The sequence below is a fragment of the Enhydra lutris genome, unplaced genomic scaffold, assembly GCF_002288905.1.
Source record: "Enhydra lutris kenyoni isolate GAN:26980312 unplaced genomic scaffold, ASM228890v2 scaffoldscaffold12, whole genome shotgun sequence".
Classification (NCBI taxonomy): Eukaryota; Metazoa; Chordata; class Mammalia; order Carnivora; family Mustelidae; genus Enhydra; species Enhydra lutris.
The window spans coordinates 56,040,657-56,056,919 of record NW_019154096.1 but is presented as its reverse complement, the minus strand read 5'-3'; the positions used below and the strand labels follow the sequence as shown (position 1 = coordinate 56,056,919).

At 40.0% G+C, this 16,263-nt stretch overlaps 1 protein-coding gene across 1 annotated transcript in view; it reads left to right on the top strand.

The window, feature by feature from the left end:
* Window positions 1-13,369: 13,369 nt before the first annotated feature.
* LOC111145208 (cilia and flagella associated protein 43) overlaps window positions 13,370-16,263 on the top strand; it is a 104,060-nt gene continuing 101,166 nt past the window's right edge. Inside the window, exons 1-2 of the mRNA XM_022499942.1 lie at window positions 13,370-13,434; window positions 14,785-15,038. Coding sequence (XP_022355650.1) covers window positions 13,370-13,434; window positions 14,785-15,038 — 319 coding nt within the window. The remainder of the gene's footprint in view (window positions 13,435-14,784; window positions 15,039-16,263) is intronic.

The window sequence follows — 16,263 nt, the reverse complement described above, 5'->3', positions numbered from 1 at the left end:
CCATCTCTGACTTCACCTTCACATGGCATCCTCCCTCTGTTCACATCTGTGCCCAAATTTCCCCTCTTTATAAGGACACTAGTCATAGTGGACCAGGGGCCCACCCTGCTCTAATATGACCTCATCTTAATTTAACTAATTGCAGCTGTAATGAACCTATTTCCAAATAATCTCACATTCTGAGGTACTGGACGGTTGGAGTTTCAACATATGGATTTATGAATTAATATTTCAACATATGAACTTATTATGAAACCATATAAATTATAATAGCCCCTTATTAACTGTGTGAATGTGGACAAGTTCCTTTTGTGTTTTAGTTCTCTCATCTGTAAAATGCAGTGGTAAAGACTTCCTGTCTCCCTGATAGAGTTTGAAGAAGTATTAAATTAGGGTGCCTGGGTGGCTCAGTGGGTTGAGCCTCTGCCTTCAGCTTGGGTCGTGATCTCGTGATCTCGGGGTCCTGGGATCAAGCTCCGCATGGGGTTCTCTCCTCAGCGGGGAGCCTGCTTCCCCCCTCTGTCTGCATGCCTCTCTGCCTACTTGTGATATCTCTGTCAAATAAATAAGTAAAATATTTTTTTAAATAGTAATAAATTAGTAAATATACAGAAACCACTTAGAACAGTTCTTGGCACAAAATAAATGTTAAATAAATGTTAATTATTACAGATACTAAATTAAAAAAAGCAAGGCCCATTTCTTGCTAAAACATTGGTCTTGCTTAAGTCTTTTTTAGAACACTAACTTTTGGAAGTTCTTTCAGCACATTTATGATATCATGCAAATTAACCCTGCAACTGTAAATCTCTGATTGGCCAACCTAAAAATTTGAGGTCAAGGCATTGTTCAAACACTTTTACTTGTAATGGCCTGTCCCCTAATTAGTCTGACTATTGTAACGTCTCATTGTAATAATTTCAAAGACCCAATTTGACAATAAAGGCTAATTGCTTGAAGAAAGAAATTGAAAAGAAACTATAGTGTCCCAGGAAACTACTCTCCTGTAGTACTACTGTGGATTATAGTGGACCATCTCCAAGCCCTTTGTGTTTGTGTGCATAATGCGACCATCTGAACATTCACTGCTGTTAGCCATAGGTGAAAGGGCACAGTATGCCACATTTTTACAACTATAATTGTCAATAATTAGCCTGAGGGGGCTAACTTGAGCTGATCCTGTTGGATAAAGGTCAGGAGTTGGTGAGGTCCCAGTGATAAGAAACAGTTTCATTGGGCGGCTGGGTGGCTCAATCGATAAGCAGCTGCCTTAGGCTCAGGTCACGATCTCTGGCACCTGGGATCGATGCCCATATCGGCTCCCTGCTGCTGTGTTCCCTCTTTCTTTCTGTGTCTCTCTCTGTCAAATAAATACATATAATCTTTAAAAAATAAAAATACAACAACAAAAAGAAAGTTTTATTTTCTTTCTTATTTTAGAGAGAGAGACAGAGAGAGATCTTGAGCACGAGAGGTGGGGGAGAGTAGAGAGAGGGAGGGAGCGGGGAACCAGATGAGGGACTTGATCCCAGGACTGCAAGATCACGATCAGAGCCAAAGGCAGACAACATAACTGACTGAGCCACCCAGGCACCCAAGAAACAGTTTTCTACCTTCTAAGTACCACCTGTCTTTACTGACTATATACACCCACTTGATACAAAATTCTTTTGACTTTTTAGAAAGATAATTTGTTTTTTTGTTTGTTTATTTGTCTTTTGTTTGGTTTCAAGTTTTTATTTAAATTCTAAGTAGTTAGCGTATTGTGTAATATTGGTTTCAGGAATAGAATTAAGTGATTCATCACTTACATATAACATCCAGTGCTCATCACAACAAGTGCCCTACTTACTACCCCATCACCCACTTAGCCCATCCCCCACACCTCTCCCTCTGTGAACCCTCAGGGTGTTCAATATAGTTAAGAGTCTCTTATGGTTTGCTTCCTTCTTTTCTTTTCCCCCTTCCCCATGTTCATCTGTTTTGTTTCTTAAATTCCGCATATAAGTGAAATCATACGGCTATTTTTCTTTTTCTACTTCACTTAGCATAATATACTCCAGCTCTATCCACATCATAGTGAATGGCAATATTTCATTCTTTTTGATGAGTAATATTCTTTATCCATCATCAGTCGATGGACATTTGGGGTCTTTCCATAATTTCACTATTGTCCATAATGTTGCTATAAACATCAGGACTGTAATTTGAATAATTTTATACTTTTTAGTATAAACTTTAGTAATTACAATTACTAAATTTAAATTATTAAAATTAAAATTATAAAATTTAGTAATTAAAATTTAGTAATTAAAATTAATAAGGTACTTTTATAGAGTGAGTTAGGGATATTGAAAGTCCCATGAAGTATTTCATTCTTGTTATTATTTTAATTAGTTATATTTAAATTTTCCTTAAAAATTAGGGGTCTTGTCTTCTTACAAAATTGACATTCTATGACAGTCCATAGTAGCCTTCATCAAAGAGATTCCATGGAAAAATATAGGCTGAGTGACTGTGTGAAAGATTTAGTAGGGCCCAGAATGAGGTCAAGTAAGAAGGAAAAAAATCATTATAAGCCTCACAAAAAGAAGCCATATAAGAATAAATGATCCTGGGGCACCTGGGTAGCTCAGTGGGTTAAGCCTCTGCCTTTGGCTCAGGTCATGATCTCAGGGTCCTGGGATTGAGCCCCACATCAGGCTCTCTGCTCAGCAGTGAGCCTGCTTCCTCCTCCTCTCTCTGCCTGCCTCTCTGCCTACTTGTGATGTCTCTCTCTGTCAAATAAATAAATAAAATCTTAAAAAAAAAAAAAGGAATAAATGATCCATAAAGAAAGGAGCTTGAATGGACACCAAAAAAAAAAAAAAAAGAAAAGAAAAGAAAAAGAAAAAAGAAAGAAAGAAAAAAGGAAGGGGGGTAGTAAAAGTACACTGAGAATACAATGAAAAAATAATTTTTGGAGTATTCATATATTCATATAATGGCCAACCATCCAGCAATAAAAACTAATAAATTATAGCTGTAGCTATTAATATAAAAACATCTCAAAAACAAAAGATTAAGTCAAAAAAGCAAGTCACAAAATGATACATATGGCATGACTACATATATTAGCTTTAAAAACATGCAAAATGAGGGGTGCCCAGGTGGCTCAGTCAGTTAAGTGTCCAGCTCTTGATCTCAGCTCAAGTATTGATCTCAGGGTTGTGAGTTCAAGCCCTGCATTGGGCTCCATGCTGGGTGTGGAACCTCCTGGAAAAAAAAAAAAAAAAAAGGGGGGCGCCTGGGTGGCTCAGTGGGTTAAAGCCTCAGCCTTTGGCTTAGGTCATGGTCCCAGGGTCCTGGGATCAGCCGCGCATGCAGCTCTCTGCCTTCCCTCTCTCTCTGCCTGCCTCTCTGTCTACTTGTGATCTCTGTCTGTCAAATAATTAAATAAATTAAATAAAATGTTAAAAAAAAAAAAGAACAAGCAGAATGAAACCATGCAGGTTATGGCACATGCATTTATGGTAGAACGGAAAAACAAGGAGCAATAAATAGAATTCAGAAGAGTGAATACCTCTGGGCCAAGGAAGAGAAAGAAAAAGAGAAGGCACATGGCATGGTAAGGTGCTTCTAGAGTATTGGTTATGTTCCATATCTTACACTGGAGGTTGGCTTCTGGACAATGAAATTGAGGTAGGCAAGGGTGAGACTCTCGAGAAGGAATGAGATGGAGACTGTCTTCATTTGAAGACCTTTCCATATAATCTGAGTTACTACTATATGCTATATCTCAAAAAAATTTTTTTTAAATTTAAGACACTGATTTTGAGAAGAACAGGTGAAAAACAAAGATAAAAAAACAACCTAACTACCATTGAAAGGGATGGTAGGGAAGAAAAATTTGCCACCCCAAAGTGTGTTTCTTTGGCATGCAGATTTTAGGCTGATTTTTAAGAAACAGAAAGCTCAGGAAGAGCCTCTGACTTTTCCCCTAACTACCTAAAAGAATTAGAATAAAGCACTTGTTCAAGGAAGGGAGTTATCACCATAAATGACAAATAAATATAAACTAGGTGTGGTAGACAGGAAGAAACTTAGGAAAGTCTGTTTTTTAAAATTCCCCTCTATGTCATACTGTTTCTATATGGTCCAGCAAACATTTGTTGGCCAAGCATTTGCTCTTTTTCATCTTTCTGTAAATAGTCCTCCTCCCCTTTGAAGCTCTAGATCCCTTCCCCTTCTCCTCAGTTCAGGATGACATATACATCATTTTGCCTGTCTTTGGAATCTCTCGTGTTTATGTGGATTCCCCAAACATATGTAATTAAATTTGATTTTCTCCTATTAATCTTTCTCATGTCAATATAATTCTTAGACCAACCAAAAGAATCTTAAAGGGTAAACAAAAATTTTTCCTCCCCAACAGCATGATGTAGGTCTATAATATACAGTGATGCAGGAACATATTCAAGGTATATTGCTAAAAGAAAATGTTGTAAAACAGCATATAGGAAATAATTTCATCTGGTGAATGTACACTGCCTTCCAGGTGTCTACTAAATGTTCTACATGAAAAATTCTTAATTCCCACAATGCAAAGAACTACATAAAAATTAAATTGAATAAGAAATACTGTTAAGGGACGCCTGGGTGGCTCAGTTGGTTAAGCGGCTGCCTTCGGCTCAGGTCATGATCCCAGTGTCCTGGGATCGAGTCCCACACCAGGCTCCTTGCTCAGCAGGGAGCCTGCTTCTCTCTCTGCCTCTGCCTACCACTCTGCCTGTGCTCACTCTCTCTCTCTCTGAGAAATAAATAAATAAATAAAATCTTTAAAAAAAAAAAAAAAGAAAAGAAATACTGTTAATATTAGAATCCCGTGGATGAGGAAACTCAGAGACAGGAATTAAGTGACTTTCCCATGGCAACATACTTCTGAATGGTGGAGCTGGTTTTTCAATTCTGAACTAACATCAAAGTCTGATCACTTAACTACTGCCTTAGTTAATCAATTCTAGGCTGTACATTTCTCCACTTTGGAACACTTCTGAAAATTGGGCTATATCTTAAAATCACTATAGGCTGGGTGTGTCCTGACATGGATCTTATTGTTTGTGCTTGGGCTTGCAGGACGGATGTCATTGGCTTGAAAGAGAATCCCAGAGACAACAAGAGAGTGCCTTTGTTCCATTATTAAATGAAATGCTCTTGTTGGCACAGAGGACAATGCAGGGGGTGGGGGTGGCAAGTGAGGTAGGGGTAAATGAAAACCTATGACTCTGACTTGAGAAATTATTCAAAAAAGCTGGATTGTAAAAGTGAACAAGTTGTAGGAAGACCCTAAGTCACGTCACTTATATTTTCTTTTTATATTTCCACAACACTCATATAGGATAAAAATATATTTCTAAATAACTTTCAGTTCCTTTATTTATTTTTTAAAGATGTAGTTAGAGAGAGAGAGTGTGCACGCTAAAGTGGGGGAGGGACAGAGGGAGAGGAGAGAGAGAGAGAAGCAGACTCCTTGCTGAGCATGGAGCTGGATGTGGGGCTCCATCCAACCCTGAGATCATGACCTGAGCCAAAATCAGGAGTTGGACGTTTAACTGACTGAGCCAACCCAGAGGTCCCAGTAAGTTTCAGTTCTTTTATGATTAAAAAAAAAAACTAAGTTTTAAAGAGCACTTTCAGTAAAAATAAAATAAATGTTCTGAGTGGTGGCGAAGGATTGTTTTGTAATTTTTTGGTAGATTTCCCCCCTTAATTTTTTTTCATTTTTTAAATTAACATATAATGTATTATTAGCCCCAGGGGTACAGGTTTGTGAATTGCCAGGTTTCCACACTTCATAGCACTCACCATAGCACATACCCTTCCCAATGTCCATAACCCAACCACCCTCTCCCTACCCCTCTCCCTACCACAACCCTCAGTTTGTTTTGTGAGATTAAGAGTCTCATATGGTTTGTCTCCCCCTTAATATTTTATCTAAGATTTGATGAAATCTAGTATGTCTCGCTCACAGTTACCTCTAAAGTATTTACTGACGTTTTTAAGGAAAAAATGCATTTTTAAAGCAACAAAATATAAAAACACACACACACCTGAAAAATTATTTACCCTACCATGTGGGGTGCTTTGTGAAATTTTGTGTTCTATGTTCTTTCATTTAAAAAAAAATTGTTGGTCACAGCTTAGTAAACAGATCATACAATTTGCTAGAACACAAACATGTGCTACCAATGCTAATGAATACTTTAAGGGAGCTTGATAGTCTTCCCTCCTAGAATTAGCCCACCATGCATTGCAGGCTTTCAGTGTGCATATAAATCACCTTCCTTCCCAGGCTCAATATCAGAGGGAAATGATCTGCAACTATTTAACAGGACCATTCGCCTATATTGTACATTTCATATAAAGTCATTTTAGGTATATTATTTCACTTAATCTTCATAAATAATCCTGTGAAGATAGGCAGGGAAAATATCAGATTCATTTAACAGCTGATGAAGTTAAAATTTAAAAAGTTTCAGCCTGGGGCATCTGGGTGGCTCAGTGGGTTAAGCCTCTGCCTTCTGCTCAGGTCATGATCTCAGGGTCCTGGGATAGAGCCCCTCATTAAACCCCGCATCGAGCCCCGCATCGAGCCCCGCATCGGGCTCTCTGCTCAGCAGGGAGCCTGCTTCCTCCTCTCTCTCTGCCTGCCTCTCTGCCTACTTGTGATCTCTGTCTGTCAAATAAATAAATAAAATCTTAAAAAAAAAAAAAAGGGAAAAGAAAGTTTCAGCTTTTCCAGTTATCGTATACTCAGTAAGAAGTAAGAATATGAATATGAATTCTTAGACCAGGGGCTCTTTTCCCTAAATCACATAGCCTCTGAGAGTATAATCTGAACTCAAATGTGTATTTTCACCACCTCATCCTACTTTCTTATCGTGGACTCAAGATCTGTCATAGAATACAATGAAGCATCTTATTCTGGACATGTCCTGCCAGGTTTCTACCAGTGTAATCATACGGCGGCAGAATTTTTATTTTTAGGAAAGCACTGTTTCCTTGCTTTTAATTTAAGGGAGCAGGAATATGAAAGACCCCATGGGCAAAGAAAACAGAGGGGAAGTCAGATGAAAGGATATAAAATGGAATGTGCTGGTGGATTTTAGTGCTTTTAAGCTTTTCCTTTTGTAAGAAGGTTCAATGGAGACTAACGTGGATGAAACTTGAAGGTTTTTAAGAGGACATCCAAACTCAAATTTTGAATATGTAATGATGGTGCACCATGGCCTTCAAAAACTTGGAACTTTAATGCTCTCCTAAAGTGCTATTTTAAGTGATATTTATGGCACAATACAAATTGATTCATTTTTATCTATTTATTAATGGCCCTTGGATTTCTTTAAATGAAGTCCATGCTAGAAGCCATAGATAACCTGTGCTCTGCAAAATTGCAGGGGAATCAAAGGCCCCAGGTGACCTCAGAAGCCTTGGCCCACCCATCTCAATGTTTTCTGCAACCTGGTAACTTCAGCCAGGGTAAATTCCCGACTTTTTGTTACACTGTAATTTTTTTTATCATATTTCTAATAAATTCCACTGTTTTCCTTTTTCATCAACTCCTATAAAATTTTTCTCCCACATTATTTTATCTTTCACTACAGAGTTTTTCAAACATGTGACATAGTACCATCCACACACACTGCAAGGAGTGCCCCCGCCAGGGATCCCATGCTTTAGAGGGCCCACGCCTCTGTGGTGCAAGATACAGTGCTCAACATTCCCCCAGAACCATGGCGACCCTGAAGATCTACTGGTGTGACTAACCCTCTCCCTGCACCAGATCTCCCCACCGTTGCCCTGGGTCCTGGAAACTAGACCACGTATTGTGTTTGACCACTGTGAGGTTTGTGTAACATACTTCTGTTAACATCAGAGCGGAAACTATTTAGGGGGTGTAGGGAAGAGCTGAGTGGCAGAAAGGCTTGGATAAGAGAAAAGACAGATTAACAAACTTGTCTAGTCCTTCCTTCCTGAGAGTATGAGTGCATCGCTGCTCTCACAACTAAATACCCTTTCCCAGTCGAATCAAGTAACTATTTTCTTACTTCTCTTTGGGCTCCAGTTTGTGGCTCCAGGGATTCTCATGAATTAGTGTGGCTTTGGCAATAGTAACACAGCAGACTGAGGACTGTTTTACAATAGAATCAAAATTTTATTATGCCTATGTTCACCTATGTACATAGGTCTAGATGAAACATGTTGGAGTCTGACACCATTTTTTTACTTTGACTAGATGGATAGTGAACATTAGAATGACAATTTTTGATATAAAAAATTTTAAAAGATTTAATTAAAATAAAAAATGAAATAACAATTTCGGCTTTATTTAAGAATTCTGTTTTGATCTTTTAATTTTCATTCTTGGAATTTGTATTTTGACTTCTAAAGTTTAATAAATCACTTAAAATATTTGGATAAATGGCTTACAGGTAGCTATTTATAGCCTTGCCTTGGAATTCGGGGAAGGTCTGATGTGATAATCTCCCCTCTCCTTTTTAAACTAACTGCATTTCTCAGACATCTTCTTTAAATACTGTATACCCAGTGTATTATATATTTGGGTGTTGGTTACAAATCCTTTCCATGTTTCAACCAAGAGTAGTTATTTTAGTATCAAGATCAAGGAGACAACTTGGAACAAGAAATGTAATCATAAAGTATGTTCTACATACACTATAAAAATATTTGAAATGTAAAAGTAAAGCCCAAAAATGTTAGATTAAATGCACAAAATAATAACATTCACTCATTTTTACTAATTGTCCCAGAATTTCCATAAAAATGTGACTTTAGTTCCATATTCTTTATTCTAAAACTTCTCAGAATTATGAAGGAGTCTCTATTTTTCCTCTTCTTCCAGAAAAAAATGTTCTACTCAAATTAAATGCCCATTTGATTTGATTTTAAAATTTCAAGTCTGCACATCTCTGGAAAGAAGGGCTCTTTAAGACAATTAAAAATACCTGGGTTCAGGGGCGCCTGGGTGGCTCGGTGGTTTAAAGCTTCTGCCTTCAGCTCAGGTCATGATCCCAGGGTCCTGGGATCGGGCCACACCGCATCGGGCTCTCTGCTCCTTGGGGAGCCTGCTTCCTCCTCTCTCTCTGCCTTCCTCTCCCCCTGCTTGTGATCTCTGTCTGTCAAATAAATAAGTGAAATCTTTAAAAAACAAACAAAAAAACAAACAAACAAAAAACCTGGATTCAAATCCATCTGAGATTGTGATACCCTGTGCAAAATTCCCAACCTGTCTGGGATTCAGTTTCCCTTTTTATGCAGTAGGGATAAAATACATGTTTCATAAATGTGTAGCAGACACAGAGTAGCAGCATAACAGCTGTTATTACAGCTGAGCCAAGAAGAAATCTGTGCAGAACTAAACATGCCAACTTGAGTTACATACTTCAATTCTCTGAGTCCCGGTTTTCTCTGTACCATGGCTGTTGGGAGAATCCAGATTTTGTTAAGTTCTCAACAGATAGTAGGAGCTCAATAAATTGTGGTTTATCATCATCCACTACTATAAAATGGGCCAACTACCAAAGAATAAGAAGGTATTGCCTATTGTAAATGGTTACTCCTTTACCTTAAAAACATCATTTTTACATTTTTTTTTTTTTATTCAGAGAAACAATGCTCACTTTTTGGTTTTTCAACTTTTCTTATAAACATTGCTACCTTTCATGAAAAGCAAATAATTAGCTAATAGACTAGAGATCATTTATTCATCTAAATGAAATGCTTTCTAGTATGCTGCATCATCTTTTTCCATGTTTAAATGGTCCTAGAAAATCTAGTTAATGGGTGATGAACTTAGTGAAAATTCATCTTTCAGATATCATGGAGTTTGGCTGGGACCCAAGAGAAGCCAGGAGTGAAGTAATCTCTCAGTGGAACATAAACCTGTTGTTGTTGTTGTTGTTGTTGTTCTGTGGCTGGTTGTGGACAGGTTTTGTCTTTAGGATTCAATGAACTTGAATTGATCACTGCTTTTGGGGGGTATTGAGATGAGTTCTCCTACAAAGGTACAAAACCTAATGCTGAGTATTAGGTTTATTCTGTGCAGGACTGGTCTAATGGTGGTAGAGTAGGGATTTGCAAGGAGAAAGAGAGTTGAGAGGGGTGGATTTTGTTTAGGGGGGTTGGGTACTTCCCAAAAATGGTGGAGCATACTGGTTATCACATTAGGATGCTTAGGGCTGCCCTTTTAGGTCACTGATTAGAGAAAGAACTTGTTTTTAGAGAAAGCTTTTGTTTCTACTATATGTAAATGTTTCAGAGTGAGCCCTGGAACAGATTTTCCTAAATCATCCCTATCAGCCCATCCTCTGATATAATCTATATTTCCTCCCTCCAGACTAAGAAAGGCCACTCATCTTCCTGTAACTGGCATGGTGCAGAGTCCAGGCCATCTCCTCCTGAATAGCAACAACAGATATCCTAGAAACCCAGCTGGAGACCTTTTCATCTAAACCCCAGTCAGGGTTTCATGAAGTAAGATAGCCATAAGATGGCTTTTTTTCAGTTTGGTTCTATTCAGTTCCTCTTTTGCTCTAGCACTGGGCAAGTTCAGGTTCCAGGATCATGGCTGATGCCAGCCTGGTCAGTATCTCTTTTCCAGAATACATATTTCCTGCCTACCTTATGTCCTCTACCTACCACTAACCCTGGGAGCAGTGGCAGGATTTGCCCCATCACATTCTTCTCTGCTGTTGGCTTTAAGATGCTCAGGTTGTGGCTAAAGGTATGTTTGGAGGGAGGGCTTGGTCAAAACACAAATGAGCCAACTGGTAAGGGAGTAGCAACAGAAACTGCCCAGAGTTTAAGAAGTACCAGAGGGGAAATCTTGCCTTTCCTTCATGCCACTTCTCTGTGTGACTCAGAAATGTGGGATTTGGTCAGACAGTTCTGTGTAGTTCTTTAACACTAAGCACTGAGTGTGTTGGGCACTTACGTTTCAGAAAAAAAGAAATCTTTAGAGCAGAAACACTTGTCTCCATGCCTTCTTTGCCCTGTTTCAGTGAAGGGCATCACTATCTCTGACTGTGATCATCAGAAATCCAAAACCATCCTTGATTCTTCCATCTCTTTTACCCCTCTTTATCAACTGACCACCATATCCTATAGATTTTCACCTCTTAAAATAATTTTTAAGACATTACCTGTTCAGTGGTTTTCAACTAACAGTGATTTTGCCCCTAGTGGATGTTTCACGATATCCATGGACATTTTTGATTGTCCCAGCTGTGGAGGTGCTACTGGCAGGGACACCAGCCCTCCAATCCAGATCCAAATGCCAATAGCAGTAAGCTTAAAAACCCTGCTTTGCTTCCCTTGTTAGGACCATGAAATGAGCTCCTAACAGATCTTCCTATTTCTATTTTCCCTACTCTCCTAGCTAGTTGGTAATCTTCCTCCAGCCAGAATCTTTTATACACATAAATTTGACCATGTCATTTTCCTGCTTAGTTATTTAGTGTGTTTGCATTGGCTCTTAGGAGAAAAACTGGAACTTGGCCTTTATCTGACCTGTGGCTCCTTCTCTAGCCGGCTCTTCAGTATTTTCTTTTCATCTCCCTCTGTTCCAGTCACACTACCCTTCCCGGTCCATCCAGTCTGTTGTCCTGGCTTAACACCTTTACGAAAACTCTCCTCGGCACATCCCAGTCCCCTGACCCTTGCCAACCCCAGCAATCGCTCTTCATCTTTCTGCTCTCAGTGAAAATGACACATGCACACAGAAATCACCTCTGACTGCCCATCCAATTAGGTGAAGACTGATATAGGAAAGATACTGGGATTCAGAGCTGATGGCCAAGAAAAATTTTTTGAGACATCTTTGGTGCAAAAAGTGGTTTTATTAAAGCACAGCAATTGGACCTGTGGGCAAAAAGAGCTTCACTGTGGTCATGAGCAGTGGCCAGTTATATATTTTCAAGTGGGGAGGGAGTTAGGGATAGCAAAAGTCTCTAAGGAATTTGGAAGCAAGGTGTCCAAGACCTTGAGGGGGCTAGCTACTGTTAGGAAAAGGTCATTTATTATTGTCCAATAAAACCTTAGTCATGAGACCTTTCAAGTGTATATCACTGAGTCATATGTTTGGGAGATGATTGCCAACACATATCTTGGAGGGTAGAGATATAAGAAGTTTCCAAAGGAATTTTCATATGTTAAAGTAGACTTACAGGATCCCCAGGTCAGGCTAAGGTTGCATTTTGCCCTTAGCAAAGTATTGACATTGAGGCAGCTGAGTTTCTAGAAGAATGTCACTCTGCCTGTTTCCAGGACTTGTCAATGGGCTGTAAGTAATAAAGAAATTTAATTTTTCTATTGCCTTTGTTTCCCACGTCAGGGACCTCAGCATAAACATTTACTCACAGTATCATACCCCTCTTCTTTCTAGTTCAGTCTATAATTCTGTATTGGTGTAGTGAGGTGGACGTCAATCCTCCCCTTCCTGGATTCCCAACGGTCTCTAAGTTCCAAGAAGGAAGAGATTTTATCTGTTTGGCTCATTATGTTGTCTCAAGTGACTAGTTCAATACATGGGAGATATTCAGTAAATATTTGTGAATGAAAAGAAGGAGAAAAAGTGGCAAGACAGGAAAGAGAGACCAAGAAGAGAAGGGGAGGGCAGGAAAGAGGAGAGGAATGGAAGGGGGAAGAAGAGAAAAGGGAGGGAGAGAAGAGAGGGTACATGAGGGAAGGGAAGAAACAAGGACTAGATGTTGGCCTTTCGGTCAGGTTGCTTCCTGAAGCTGTCTGTCTCCTTGAAGTAGCGGAGGACCGATTGGAGAGTAATAGAGTAATTAATTAAAGGATTGGAGCTCTAGATTTAGATAACACCCGGCTTTAAGTCCCCTCAACTTCGCAGCCTGGGGCACGTTGCCTCTCTCCACTCCACTTTGCTTATCTGCAGATGGGACTGATGGGTGATTTCAAGCTTAAATGAAATAATGCCTGCATGTCGCTTGGAACAACGTCTGGCGTGGTCAGCACACAATATTAATCTCTGCTATTGATATTAATATTGTAATTATTTGGCCGAGACTAGGCTTCTCGGGCACCCACTCCGAGGGGCACGCCCCTCGCTTCTCTCACCGCTCTTCCATTGGCTGAGGCGCGGCAGCGCTTCCACCAATCCGCTAGGCTTAAGACGAAGCCGGGCTACGGGACAGAGCCAATGGGAGCAGGGGTTACAGTCTCCTGGATACGATGGTAACGGCGGACGCTTTGCGGGCGCCGCGACTAGACCTCTAAGTAACGGCTTCAGACCCGAGCGGGTCTCGGACATTTCCTACCCAGGACCTGGCTGAGAGAAACACGGCTCATGTCGCAAGGCCGGGAGCGAGAAGAGAACGTCTACATCACCGCCGGCGCGTCCCTGTCTGTGAGGTGCGGCCGTCCGCCGCCGGGCAACTGACTTGGGTCTCCCGGAAACTTGCATCTGACCTAATCCCCTCACTACCCTCTTCTTCCTCCTATTCTTTAGACCTGCTCTCCCCGAAGCTTGGACCTCCTCTTTACCCCCCAGTTCTCTCCTGCAGACTGCCTGGGTGACCTCTTGTCTGCATCCCCCGTCCCCCATTCAAGGACCACATCCGGCTGTTTGCACACACCTCCCCCCCCCCCCCCCCTTTCTGCGACCTTCCCCCTCTCTCACTTACCCACAGTTCTCCTCCTCTCCTCATTTCTGCCTCCTCTCTGGCTCAGTACTCCATTTCCCCCTGACCTTTCATACATAATCTACCCCCCCACCCCCCGCACACACACACACACCCATCCTGCCATCCTGTCCTTGTCATCTTTGGTGATCCCACCCCCCTCCAAGTTAGGGCCGTCAATCCCTTAGTCAGTCCCTTCCTTCGAACTACTATCCACTAACTTCGGAGTTATTTGCACTTTTATGGTCTTTGAAAAGCCTAAAGAGCTGCACAAAGCGGGTATTTCTTGGCTTCCACAGCTGAGTTTCATACAGTAACTTCCACCGGCCCTGGCTCTGCTCTCTAGGCTCTGGAAGTCCCTCACCAGACGAGTGTCCCTTTCTTTCCTTCCCCACCATCTTGAAGCATAAATTTAATATTTAAATGAGAGTAGACTCAGACTTTCCTTCCGAAGCATACACCCACCACACATCCCTTCCTTAAGAATGTGTTCCTTTTGTGTCCTAACCTTTTGACTCATGTTGACTTGATTCCGTTTATTTTCTACATTTATGTGTATTTTTAGATCTGAAATAACAGCATACACCCTTCATCTTGGTAAAGAAACAGTTTATCTGCTTGGCTCACAACTACAAAGCAAGCTGCCCCATTCAAAGTTTGTTTTTTTTTTAAAGTTATGTTTAAAATCAAAACTAATGATAATAGAACAACCTTAGCCTGACACGCTGTTTTCTATTATATCAAGATCTTTTCTCTCTTTCTGTGATTTTTACTTTTTCAACACCCCAGAAATCCTTCTGAGACTTTCTCAGGTTTGATCAGAGGATTTGCTTCACTGAAAAATTTCTCTGAAGAAGGCTGTGAAGACCTAAGACTAAATTTCTGTAGTGCCTGGATTCAAAGCGGTCTCACAGCCAGCCTATGTGTTCTTTTATCTTAGAGATGGTTTTGGGCAGAAAGTGTGTGGGAATAAAATAGATGTGTTTCAAATATTTTGATGCCTTTTTGTTTACTTTGTTTAAAAAAAAAAGTATTGGAAATGTATTCTGTTGATGGTGACATTTTTTTTTTCCCCCCAAAGATGGGTCCAAGGATTCCCTAAGCAGAATGTTCATTTTATCAACAAGAGCACCATCTGCTACCCTTGTGGGAATTTTGTAATATTTATTAATATCGAAACCAAGAAAAAGACTGTACTCCAGTGTATGAATGGAGTTGTGGGTGTCGTGGCAACTAACGTTCCTTATGAAGTTGTGGCTTTTTCTGACCGGAGGCTCAAACCTATCATCTACATATACAACTTTCCTGGATTGACCAGAAGGAACAAATTAAAAGGTAACCTGCAAGACTCTTCATCTGCCATAACTGAAGGATTTTGTTATGTGATGAAATCTAGTTCTCATAAGTGAAAGAAGGGTGTTTTATGCTTACTTTTGTTTTTCATAATACACACTTTTAAAGAAGGTATCAGGCTGATCAGAGAGAATTTAACGAAATGGGCTACAGCCTTGCCACTCAAAGTCTATGGTCTCCTTACCTTCAACATTGGCGTCACCTGGGATGCCTGTTATAAATGCAGAAATGGCTCTCATCCCAGGTCCAGTGAATCAGAATCTGCATTTTAACAAGATTCCCTGGGTGAGGAAGCACGGGACTAGAAGACTACTACAGCACTAAATGCAGTTTAGTGCTTTTTCAGAATACTTTTTTTTTCTTTTCTGATGAGTCATTGAAAATCCAAGTAAACTGATATCATACAGTTCTAAAGTCTCTGAGCCTCAATTTCCTTAGGTGTGGGGATAATGGTAGGATCTACTATTAAGATTTTGGTGATAAATGAAATTATGTATAAATATATAGGTTACATATATATTTGATATATCAATTACATGTCATGTTGATACATATATAATTGATATGTCAGTGTGACACACACACACATATATGTCAATCGTTACCCGCCATTTATTATTATTGACTTATTCATGGATACAGCTGACCCACAATGGGCTACTGCACATACTGGATTTTCCATCTAATGATTCCCTCATTTAACACCTCACGGGTAGAAAGCTCAGGAGAGCTTGAGGCTGGTCTTGGTTATTTAATAAGCCTTATGGGTCAAATAAGTCTTTGGATTAAGCTAGGGAGTTTACATATAATTTATAACATCTGTGGGGAAATTTGTGTTCTCAACATATTAAAACAACTTTTTTTTTTTTAAGATTTTACTTATTTATTTGAGAGAGAAAGCATGAGAGGGGAGAGGTCAGAGGGAGAAGCAGACTCCCTACTGAGCAGGGAGCCCGATGTGGGACTCGATCCCAGGACTGCAGGATCATGACCTGAGCCAAAGGCAGTTGCTTAACCAACTGAGCCACCCAGGTGCCCCTAAAACAACTTTTAAGGCATATATTCATATGTTCATATGTTGGTAACTGTCCAGATGGACTGTAATTACTCTTCATCTTTAACATTTTGCTTATTTGACTGTAGCCCTGTCCAAGCAATTAAAAGTTAATTCAAGGGGCGCCTGGGTGGCTTGGTGGGTTAAAGCCTC